Source organism: Leuciscus leuciscus, assembly GCF_965113295.1.
Source record: "Leuciscus leuciscus genome assembly, chromosome: 2".
Taxonomy (NCBI): domain Eukaryota; kingdom Metazoa; phylum Chordata; class Actinopteri; order Cypriniformes; family Leuciscidae; genus Leuciscus; species Leuciscus leuciscus.
The window spans coordinates 60,758,107-60,771,388 of NC_138726.1; the positions used below are offsets into that span (position 1 = coordinate 60,758,107).

The 13,282-nt window shown below is 38.4% G+C and overlaps 1 protein-coding gene across 1 annotated transcript in view; it reads left to right on the forward strand.

The window, feature by feature from the left end:
- Positions 1-9,622, forward strand: part of LOC309492442 (uncharacterized protein) — an 11,530-nt gene extending 1,908 nt beyond the window's left edge. Inside the window, exons 2-3 of the mRNA XM_082161421.1 lie at positions 7,206-7,293; positions 7,809-9,622. Coding sequence (XP_082017547.1) covers positions 7,220-7,293; positions 7,809-9,477 — 1,743 coding nt within the window. The 5' untranslated portion in view covers positions 7,206-7,219 and the 3' untranslated portion in view covers positions 9,478-9,622. The remainder of the gene's footprint in view (positions 1-7,205; positions 7,294-7,808) is intronic.
- The last annotated feature ends 3,660 nt before the right edge of the window (positions 9,623-13,282 follow it).

Genomic DNA, 13,282 nt, shown 5'->3' on the forward strand with positions numbered 1-13,282 from the left:
TAAAAGGGAGGGAGGGTTATATAAAAATGTAGTTAATGTAGGCTAATATATATTCCTTTATTTTATGGAATATTCTTTGCTTTTAGAGTTGCACACATCTTTTCAAAATGTATACATTTGCTCTTAATTTCATGTTATCCTCTCCATAATGTACTTTAGAAACTAAATCTAACCACTCATTTAAAACCTTTTGCATTAATTAAAAATTATTGCATTAAAAGCTGTAATTCTCAGCATTCTAAATAAGTATACATCATCTTTATTAAGTAGCATAGGTCCTATACCCAAAACTATATTTTGTATCTTTATATATTTGGTTTCTTTAAAAAAAATCTTCCCTGAATTAGGCTACTTCTGTTCACTGAAGTACTTTTGTTCGCTAGAAGTTCACTGCAACTTATCCAACATCCTAAAGATAAATTATTATAATTAGAAGATATTTCTAGTGTTATAAAATATCGCATATTAATTTTCCAAGCAAAATGTATATTTTAGTCAAAATTATTGCGCTCTTATTTGGTGCGCATGCGCGCAGCAGCGCTCGTTCAATATGAAGATTAGCAGCAAAATTCTAACATTTACAGATGGAGAATATAACTGTAAAATGTAAGTTTTGCACTGAGGGAAAAAAAAACATGTCACAAACGCATAAAACAGCACAAAATATGCGCTGTTTGATGGTGGATCGATTTGATCTATGATCGGCCTCTAGGGCTGCATCAGAAACGCGTGCACACGCAATTATCTAGACTTGATAAACCTGGATCAAATTAGTGAGATTGCGTGAACTTCAATTACCTTTTATGGAACCACTTTAGCTCCAACTCATTTGTTAGGCTCATTCAAGTCAGGTTTTGGCGTTTAATCCCCGCTTTTCTTAGCGGCTTTTATGGAACAGCCCCCATGTCTATTCACAAACATAAAACAAACACAACAGAACTATGAAAAAAGCCTATTCAGATGAGCATGTTTAAAGTAATTTTATACTTTCATTAAATTGATACGCGACTCGAAGAACAGTAGTGATGCCCGGTTCGTGAACAAATAGTTCTAAATCGGGAAACGAGAGGGACGTAAGTAGGTCAAGTGCAAATGACGAACACCTGTGTCTTATTACAGGCAAATACCTGTGTTTACATCCTGTTTTCGGTTGAAGTCCAAAGTAGTCGATTGCCGAGTTTATGCGCATAGGTTTAGTTACCTATGATCACGCACGTGAACTCGGCAATCGACTACTTTGGACTTCAACCGAAAGCAGGATGTAAACACAGGTATTTGTGCTGGCTTAAATAACATCATTTTTATACATATCTTTCACATCTACTGCAGTCAGATTCACTCGTGTTCCCTCTGAAGGAATCACTCACATGACCTGTGCACTTGAAATGACACATCAAGGATGTTAAGAGGCTAAAAGCAGGTTTAAAACTTGCCCCATTGAAGTCAACAGGGTGCAAATTTTAAAAATAGAATAACACGGTGTAGGCAACACCAATTTTTGTCGTTGTTCTCTGTAATGACAGCACTCCAAATGTACAAAAAATGAGCTCAATAATATAATTGACCTGAGTTCTCCTTTAACTAATCGCTATTAGCTTGTAGCTATTCACTACTAGCATGTGTAACATGTTGGAAGTGCTGTTTGCTAGCATGAGTCAAAAGATCCAAACCTCATCTCTATTCATTCGATTCACATGACGTCACTGTAGCTTTGCGCCGCCATCTTTGCGACCGCCGGTCTCAGTAATGCCTGCAATATGTTGTGCAGTTGGCTGCAACAACAGCCGAAAGAGGAACCCTGAACTGGTATTTTATTCTATACCAAAAGAAGAGAGAATCATTTATTTAAAAGACTTGAAGTCTCATGTTGGTTTGTGGTTAATTATATTTCCATTATACTCTCAGTGGCCAACATTATACAGACAGATATCGACAGATAATGTTTTGTCTTCATTTTATTGTTGGATCTGTTTAAATGCACTTTATCATGGGAAGTTAGTAAGATTTGGGGTTGTTTTGAATATAACTGTTTGTCTGTCTGTTAGTTAATACCTAAATCTAATAAATAGTTTTCTGAAGTTCATAAAGATATTGTCTTCATCACATGCGCTTTAGATGTTATTTTGTGTAAGTAGCGTTAACGTTAGCTCTGCAGACGATGCATAATCTCAGCCTTGAAATGCATATTAAAGGACTAGTTCTTCCAAAAATGATAATTCTGCCGTCATTTACTCACCTTCATGTGCAAACCCTTAAGTTTACTTTTCCGTGGAAGACAAAGGGACATTTTTGAATATGTAGCCTAATGGAGACTCTTGTCGATGTAATGAAAGTGAATGAGTAACATTAGCCTACTGGGGGCTGTCACGCAAAAAATTATAATAATAAAAGACAAAAAAACATCACAAAAGTATCATAAAAGTGATCTAATACGACTCGTCCGTTATATTAATATCGTTATTTATTCATATGATAGCTTTATGTGACGAACAAACTGCAATTTAAGTCGTTATATTATAATCACTGATGAGCTTTACCTCTTGATAGCTTTTAATCGCAGCCGAATCGTGAGGGAATCATTCAAAAAGATTCGACTCGAAAGATTCTTTCATTTCGATATTTGTGTGTATTTAACCTTATCTCTGTAATTGAACATCTGTTCTTTCGGACAGATATGGCAGTCTTTTATGATATTCGGCTGATGTCTCTGGCTGTGCTGATGGACGGATTAGATAGATTCATTCATGCCAGCCGAACAGCTGCAGATTCATAGATTCATTCATGACATCGCCTCGACTCTCATGAACGCGCGCCATGAAGCTCTATGACTTAAGTATTTCTATATCATGAAAGGCCAATTGGGGCAAGTCTGGGGCAGATAATAATGGACTAAAGAAAACTGGGGGTAACAAATAAGGATCGGAGCCTTAAAATATATTTTTTCTCCAGGTATCTCTGTCTCTCTCGCTCTCATTCAAATGGGCAGTTTGGGCGGCCATACCGGGCGAGTCGGTCGCAAATATGGCGGCGTTCTATTTGTAGTGACGTAGGTGGCATCTATGAATAGGGTAGCGCGGGGCACAACCTAACGCGGGGCTAGTTGTAACACGCTTGTTTTAAATACTTCCGCACATGCTTGGATGACGAAACTTTGTGTATTTACTAGTTGCCATATCAACACTATATAGAAAAAAAAATCCGCCAAAATTATTATTTTTTTTGGAAGATATCCATAGACATTTATTAAACCATAGCAAAAGTAAATTTCTTACTTAAGTTAATTTTTCATCTCTATTTTTTGTGTTTATTTAAAATAAGACAAATCTGATATTATTTTAATCTCCAAGATGTTATTTAACAGTTGAGATAGTTCTTTAATGCTTCGCTAACTAGCAGAAGACACTAGCAGGGTTTAAATCCCAGTTGTGCAGGCGGGGGCATGTTGTAACACTGCGTTACAATGTGCCCCTATTAGAAATATGCTATTATATTCTATACTTTTATTAATTTTATTGGGAAAACGTGAGAAAAAGGTGAATAAAGACTAAGAGTCAATGTTCAGAAATGACTAATTATTTATTTGTTTTGAACTATTGTTGTATAGCTGTGTTTTCATGTGTTCGTAGTCAAAACTCAAAAATTTGTTTATATTTAATTATTAAAAATTGCCATTATTTTATATGAAAAAGTTTTTTAATTGTATTTTATTTAGAAAATATTTTAGTTTGTTTTGTATATATTTTTTTATTAGATCAGATAACATTTTAAGCTGTCATATGTTATGTTACAATGTGCCCCCACACATGTTACAATGTACCCCACCTATGGGGCATGTTGTCACATTTCACTTCCATTCTTTCGGGGTATGTCAAGAAAAAAGTATATACTGTATTAATAAAACAAAACCACATAATTGTACTAGACATGTGGGAAATTAATGTGGAAAAAAATAAATACTCTGAACCATAAGTAGATTTACACAAATTGGGAAAGTCAAAAAGCGTTAGGTTGTGCCCCGCTCTCCCCTACTATGTTCTGATACAGAGATATAGGTCTTGCAAAACTGTTGCTAGGGTACTCATGTTTTGTTGCTATGGAGTTGCTTGGGAGCTGGAAGCTTTAAACTTAAAGGGGTCATATAATGGTACATGCACTTTTACAAGTTGATTGTACTGAAATGTGTGTTGGCAGTGCCTGTACACAACCATCATAAAATGATAAAAATCCATCCAGTGTTTTTTTTTTAAATCTTCTTATATGTTTTCCCCTCTTCTAAATCAAGCCGTTAGACCGTGTGACGTCACACGGTCGGACGCCCCTCCCACAATGGTGATTGACAGACCCGTTTCAACACAGACCCGCCCTCGCTCATGAGTGAGCTGTCAATCATCATAGTCCGCGGTCCGCGCGTCATTGTTGATACCCTCACTGGTGCGCTATCTATGAGCATAATGGCATCTGCGATTGTTCTTCGGTGTAATAAGGAACACAGCAGTCATTTGGATGTTCCTAAATCCGAGCCGTTGAAGATGCAGTGGCTGAGTTTTGTTTTTGAAGCATATGCCCAAAGGATTGACGCGGGGATTCCCTCACGGGGATTCCCCACGATCGTCTGAGCTTTCATGTTTCGCGAATCATTTCACACCAGACAGCTTCACAAACGAGAAAAAACGGATCGGTACCAACGTGTTACTGCTGAACCTCCAGAAGATGTGAGTGTAATGTTTTATTAACATTTATATTAATATTTATATTAATCTTTGCAAATTTGCAAACCTTGCTGCACACTTCAGATGAATTTATCTAAGGTTTACACTCAGGGTACATTACGGCATGTTTTCTATGTACGACATTGTCAATATAATTCATAATCCCACGTTTATAATGAACAACGCGTTATGGTTATTATTTCAAACGGTGTACGCACAGAACAGAGGGGCGGGTTGAGCAAAGCTCATTATCATTTAAAGACACATGCACTGAAACGGCGTGCTGAAAACAGAGCTGTTTTTGAGCAGGTAAAATTAGTGTTTTCTTACAATACTAATGAGAATTTTTAATTAAAGTATATTACAAACTTTTAATTTAGACCCTAAAGAATCATATTAGCTTGTACAAAAATGGCATTATATGACTCCTTTAAGAAGTTTAAAGTAGTTTGAAGTTTATGATAGATACAAATACACACACACATGCACACACTCGCACACACTCACACATGCAAAAACACACACACTAACTCGCATACACACACACAGACACGCTCACTTACACACACGCACACACGCTCACTAACTCTCACACACACACACACACTCTCTCTCTCTCTCTCTCTCTCTCTCTCTCTCTCTCTCTCTCTCTCTCTCTCTCTCTCTCTCTCACACACACTCACTCACACAAGCAGACACACATAGACACACTCACAAACTCACACACTCTCTCTCACACACACACACACACACACACACACACACACACACACACACACACACACACACACACACACACACACACTCACACATACACATACTTACTTGCTCACTCACTCACTTACACACTCAGTTTATAAGTTTAAATGAAGTAAATTTAGTAGTTTGAAATAGATAATCACTAACTCACACACACACACAAACACCATATCTCTCTTTCTCTCACACACACACACACACTCACGCAAATACACACACACATGCACACACACACACGCAAAAACACTCACACACAGACACACACACACACTCTCTCTCTCTCTCTCTCTCTCTCTCACACACACACACACACACACACACACACACACACACACACACACACACACACACACACACTCTCTCTCTCTCTCTCTCTCTCTCTCACACACACACACACACAATTTTGATGACATGTTTACAGGTCAGTCTGCAATTGCTTAATCAGTATTGTTATACGGAAACATATGCATTTACTGTACCCATTAAAGGGATAGTTCGCCCAAAAATGATATTTAAGCCATGATTTACTCACCCTCAAGCCGTTCGATATGCATATGTCAATCTTTTCAGACGAACACATTTTCAGTTATTTTAGAAAATGTCTTAGATCTTTCAGTGGTTATAATGTGAAGCAATGGGGCTCACGTCATTCAAGTCTCAAAATGTGCATGCATCCTTCACAAAAGTAATCCATCCGGCTCCAGGGGGATAAACGAAGGCCTTCTGAGGGTAATCCGTGCGGTTTCGTCGTAAAAATATACATATTTAAAACTTTATAAACGAAAATAACTGGCTTCCGGCAACGGTCGATGCGCGTTCACGGAGATGGATGCCGGCGTATGACGTAGGACTTAGTGTAGGAAGCGTCGTGACGTAGAACGATCGTGACAGCGCAGCCAGAGAGCAGAGCAAAACAAAACTCTACGTCCTACATCATACGCTAGCATCCATCTCCGTGAACGCGCGTCAACCGCTACCGGAAGCCAGTTATTTTCGTTTATAAAGTTTTAAATATGTATATTTTTACGACGAAACCGCATGGATTACCCTCAGAAGGCCTTCGTTTATCCCCCTGGAGCCGGATGGATTACTTTTGTGAAGGATGCATGCACATTTTGGGACTTGAATGACGTGAGCCCCATTGCTTCACATTATAACCACTGAAAGATCTAAGACATTTTTCTAAAATAACTGAAAATGTGTTCGTCTGAAAAAAGATTGACATATGCATATCGAACGGCTTGAGGGTGAGTAAATCATGGGTTAAAATATAATTTTTGGGCGAACTATCCCTTTAATTATAAGCAAAACTATCCAGACCTGCCAAAAAGGTTCTTCTATGGTTTTGACATAAGTGTTTAGAAAACAATTTCACCAACTCCTGGCCTGGTTGTGTGTGTGTGTGTGTGTGTGTGTGTGTTCAACAAAGCATTTTTTGTGTTTAGTGGACTTAATGACATTCCCTAAAACATTTCCTCCTTTTTATGTTATTTTTTATCTATTTATTTATTTTAAAGCAGAGAGCGATTGTTTTTGTCAGAAATAATCATATGTCATGTGGAGAAGACCTTAGAAAACACGCAGAATCTCAACAACCACATGATTTGAGGCATCATTCATCTCTGGAGCACAAAACAATTTACAGACCGAAGATTAATTCTGAGGGTTACCAGTTTGTTTAAGTCATATTTCCTTTATTTTGAAGCACTCATGTAAAACAAATAGTATATCTTACAGATTCATCTGCTACTATGTCGAACAATTACCAAGAGAAGAGAAGCACAGAGTCTGATCAGACCAGACAGCAACATGCACATTTCAACAGGTAAGAGTCATAATACATGTAACAAAACAGTTTTCATTCTTAACATGTTAATTTCATTCATTTGGGGAAAAAAATGGTTCAAACTTAAAAAGTAAGATAGAAAAGTATACTTAAGCAGTGCGGCTCCAATAATCACTCAGACTCAGAACACTGACTTGTTAATTAAGTCACATCAATATAATGTAATGCTGCTGGCCTTGGAAGAAAGAAATAAAAGTGAAAAGCTTCTCAAAAACTTCAAAAACGAAGAGAATGAAAAATAATTATCAGTGTATGTAAACGAATAAACACACGCACGCACACACACACACACACACACACACACACACACACACACACACACACACACACACACACACACACACACACACACACACACACACACACACACACACACACACACAACACTTACAGTTATAAACATCTGCCACCCTGTCACTGCAAACCAGGAAATATAGTAATAAATAGCTGATTTAAATAATATGTTGATGCTAAATCAATTCTCTCTTGTGTAGATCACGTCCTGATGCCACACTATTGGATAGCTCCTATCCAGGTCCTCCAGCACTTTATCGACTGAACACAGAAAAAAAATATCTTGATGGGACTGATAAAAAGGTCAGACAGTGGACATATGGAAAAAGAGACAGAAGTAAGAAGAACAAAGTCATACTGATGGTGGGAGAAACCGGCACTGGGAAAACCACCATGATCAACACCATGATCAACTACTTACTGGGAGTGAAGTTTGAGGATGAAGAGTTTTATCAAATCACAGAAGAAGAAAAACATCAAGATCAGTCAAAATCCCAGACACGTGAGATCACTGTTTATGAGGCGTTTGTTGAAGAAAACCCAACATCTCTGACCATCATTGACACTCCAGGATACGGACACACTGAAGGAGAAGTGAAAGATGAAGAGATTGCTGAGAATCTGCACAGATTATTTTCAGATGAGGATGATGGGATTTGTTATATTGATGCAGTGTGTTTTGTGATGAAGGCGTCTCAGAATCGTCTCTCTGGAAAAGAGCTTTACATATTTCACTCAGTTCTGTCTCTGTTTGGTAGAGATATACAGAACAACATAGTGTTTCTACTCACACAGTCAGATGGAGGACGTCCAACAGATGCCCTCAATGCCATTGACACAGCAGAAATACCCTGCAGAAGAGACGAGAGAGGAAAACCTGTTCACTTCTTGTTCAGCAACCAGCAGAAAGAAGAAAGAGATGAGCAGTACGATCATACCTACAGATCAGCCTGGGAAAGAGGAGAGAGAAGCATGAATGAGTTCTTCAAACTCCTGGAAGAAGAGAACAGAAAAAGTGTTAAGCAGACATTAGATGTTCTGATAGAGCGAAGACAACTTGAGGCCTGTGTCTCGAATCTGAAGGACCGAATAGATGAGAAGGAGTCAAAAACTGAAGAACTGACTCAGATTCAGGAAGCCCTCAGACAGAACAGAGACAAGATTGAGAAATGTGAAAACTTTCAGTTTACAGTGACAAAGTCCTTCAAAGAAAAAGTCCCCATTGTAAATGAATGGTTGTGGAACAGTAAGGCAACCTGCTGCTCCGTCTGTGAGGAAAACTGTCATGAGTGGGAATGCTCATTGGCAATAAATCCCTCATGGTGTTGGGTCATGAAAGACGACCACTGCACTGTGTGTTCAGGAAAGTGTCATCACAGCAAACATGTCAAAGAGAACAAAAAATATGTGCTGAAGGAAAAGGACGTCATTATGACATTTGACAAGCTTAAACAGGAGTATGAACGCAAAAGTGAAAAGCCTAAAAGCTTTGATAAAAATAAATTTGATAATACTAAAAAGGAACATGAAAGTAGCATGAAAGAGTTAGAGAATAAAACAGGAATAGAAGAACAACTGAAGAGCGATCTGGAGAAGATTAAAGAAGAAAAGTCCAACCTGGTTCATGAAGCTTATACCATCATCGTGAGTCTGTCTAAGATCGCATTAAAAGCAGACAGCGCCTTCACTCTTCTACATCTGGATTTCCTGATTCCCAGACTGAAGGAGGAGGGAAAAGATGAATGCATAAAGAAGCTGGAGGATCTGAGGAAAGCTGGGGAAGAGAGGAAAAACAAGGGGGCTGTACAGTATGTGTGGGAACATACTAGGCAAAAATGTTACAATTTTTTCAGTCGTGGTAAAAAGTAATAAATGCAACAAATCTGAAAATATATTATGAAAGAGCAGAATAGATGTTAATCCATCAGTGAAAATGATTCTCAAAATTACTTTACATGATCAAATTACTGAATATATGAAAAATGTAACAACACAATACTTAGAAATAGCAAAATTGATGAAAGACTATCATTTAAATGTCATCATCAATCGGCTGCAAACAAAACGGGTTTGCAGTCGGTCACAGGTTTTCTCCATTCTGTTCGATTGCTAGCAGCTCTTCGCATCTCGTCAGCAGTTGGTGGCATGTCGTTGTGATTAGTTTGCCGATGTATGTGTGATATAATGTGCGTGGCTTTCCTCGGCTTCGTTTGCCATGTCGTTCTTCGGGCGCATATAACACATATTTGTTAATTTGGTCGTTTGGGTCTCTTCTAAGTGAGTGGCCGACGAAGCGTAGCTGTCTTGTTGGATTTGAAGGATAAGCTGGTTCTTTTCGACTGCTTCATATACAGCTTGTTTACTTATTCGATCCATTTTCTTGATGCCGAGCATGATTCTGTAGCAACTTACATTTAAATGTTTACTGTTTTATTTAGTCTCTACTGTTTTAGTAATTGTGGAAGAAATGTAATATGTTATGTACAATGTTTGCATTTTCTATATGTTTGATTTTCCTTTATTAATGGAATTAAGTTGGTATTATAGCTTAACAGGTTTCTTGGTGTAGTCTTATGTTTGTATCAGTGGCTGTGAATTATGTGCAAAATTAGAATATCACATTAAACATTCGCAAATAAAAGCACTGTTTCCATTCCATGTGTTGAAGAGTATACAATCGTCACTTCCTGGTAAAGTGCCACAAAGTATCAATAATAAAATTGAAAGATGCTGCAACCAGGAAAGACTTTTTTCCTACATAATGGGCTCTATTTTAACGATCTGAAACGCAAGTATCAAGCGCGAAACGCAAGTAACTTTGTGGGCGGGTCTTGGGCGCTGTTGCTATTATACCCTATATGGGGAGGCTGCACACTTGGAGCCGGTAGATCTACGCCCCATGGCAGTTTTACGCCCCTGCTGTTCCAGATGCGTCCAGTAGGGGGATATACTGCGAAATAACACCATTAAATCGACGCTCAAAACTTACACATTAATAACCGTCCCGTTCATAGACTTTGCCCAATTTTGTGAATAACTACTTTTGAACAAATTGCCAATGCTTTGGTAAATTCATGCAATTGATTATGAATTGCCTTGCTGCTTCCTAATTTATCAATTCATTATTTCCTTCATTAGTGAAATTCTAAATACACCTCTGCAATTCATCAATTCAGGACACATTTACAAAATAAAGTCTAATAGAAATGTATTGAAAACATGCTTAACAGTTTATGACAACTCAACCATTTTGCATTTAATGACTTATGCAAGGAACTAATGCATATGATGTTTTGAGGACTATGACAATTCAACAGAGAAATATTATAATAGGCCTATATTTTGATCAACATGACATAAAGAGTTGATAATGTAGGAAACGGCAGACAGTTGTACATTATCAATTCTTGCATGAATGTACCAAATCATTTGCAATTTGTATAAAGTATAAAAGAATGAGAATTGCTTTTATGATGTGCACCAGTGACAAGATGATGTGATTTCAGTTGTGATCTGAGAAATGCACCAAAGCAACTGAGATAAACTAAGACTTATTGGAGACCCTGCAGAATCACTGTAGACTCCCTATAAGAGTCACAGACCACATAAAAGAAAGTGTTACGAGAACACAAACTGCCTTTTTAATTTGAGTTACATATCTGTGTATTTCATAAAAAAAAAAAAAACATTAAAAAAATTTAAAAAGGACATCCATGGTGAATTTGATCTTGTCACAGTGTGTGTGGGTGTGCTGCCCAGAATTGATGTCAGGTGAGTGTGGATTGCATCAATTTGCTCCTGATCTTCAAAGTACAATGGCACAGGCACTTGTTGGTGGAACACTTTTGGAAAAAGTGTCAAGACACTTTTCTTTTTGCCACTGATGATAGACTGTGCAGAGAAAATTTTAAATGACATTAAAAACATGTCCATGTATGTCTCTGTAAGTCATTTAATTACTAGAGAAGCTATTGGTTTGGAATGCAGTTAAAAAAAGAGATGGGTATTTATAGTTTATACAAGTTTAGAGAGAGAGAGAGAGAGAGAGAGAGATTTTAATTTCCTTAAGTAGCTAAAGCAAACACGCATGCAAGTTAAAGAGAACTTGGTAAAGACAGAGTATGATATATCCTGCATTAAGTGCACACAACCTACATTTTAGTCCAGATCAGTAAGCTATTTTAAGAAAAATGTATATTTAGATATAAATTAGATAGTTAGATCATCTCATTTTCAATAAGAAACTCAAACCAGAAAGGAGTAAACAGAGTCTTACCAGAAGAGGCCATCTCACGCAAGATAAAGACAGGCAACAAAAGAAAATTCAAAAGAAAGTTAATTTTGAAAGTGAGTAGAGAAGACTAGGGGCAGCTAAACTTGCACGTGGTTACTTAGCTAAGTTTAAGCCAGACAGAACATCAACCTGACTGTCCAGAACTTTTTGTCTCTCGAAATAAATTATAGGCCATCCATTGATATATAGAAATGAATTGATATCTACCTAGCTCTATCAAGCTAATCGTTTATAAATAATAGATGTTGCATCATTGCATTTTTTTTTACAGTCTATGTTGCTAAACAACAATAACTTTAGCAGATTATTTAATATACCTCAATTCGTGTCGCTGTACAGGCTCCTCCTACTGGACGCATCTGGAACAGCAGGGGCGTAAAACTGCTGGGGCGTAATGGTGTGTTCACACCAAACGCGAATTTCATTATTGGCGCGAGTAGATTACATACAAAGTCAATGCAAAGACGCGAATCGGCGCGAATTGTTGCCGGGCGGTGCGAATGACGCGAATTGAGCGACGCGTTTCCTGAATCGCGTCTTCCGCGCAAGTTGAAAAAATTGAACTCGAGCGGAAAATTCGCATGACGCTTAGTTGCGCAAGCCAATCAACGAAGGGCTCATTGAAACGTCACCGGTTTCGTCCGTTCCCTCAGGTTCCCTCACTGTTGTCGAAAATGGAGGAGATGCTTTAGTGCGTTTCTGGATGGTGCTGTGAACCCAGACACGTCGACATTTGGATGTCCTCCGTTTTTGGATCTTCCACAACAAATACAAAGCAGCAATACGTCTTATTCTAGACATGACGGAAACGTACGGCAGAAATAAAGTGTTGTTGTTGTTGTTGATACTCTTTTTGGCGGGATATTTATTCGCTAGTGACACGGACGCGCGAATGGATTAAAATGTGCAAGCGTCTAACTAGACGCGATAGACGCGAATTTGACGCTCGATTCGCGTTCGGTGTGAACGCAGCATAACGGTGCGTGTCCACTGGCACGTTGTGAGCGGAGCGGAGCGAGCGTTTTCAATTCATTCCTATGGAAGTTGAGCTTCACGCTTGCGCAGTGCATTTTGGGATTGCCAGCGGACCGGAGAAAGCGTTGAGAGCGACCGAGAGCGTCAAAAAGGTTTGGCAGTTCCATAGACAGTATATAAACTGGACACAGCGACCCCATAGGTTTCAACGGAGAAAAGTGAAGCAAATTAGAAGCACTCATTTCCTGATTGCCGAGCGAACTGCGCAGACTCAAACTGAGCTTGATGACGTGAGCAGCCTGTCTGACAGTTGTAAGTCTTCTAGGAGCTGTGCCAAGAGAAATCTGAATCATTCCCTTCCGAAACTTGCAGAGACGGAGAGCGTGAGTAGGAGCTGTCCATGAG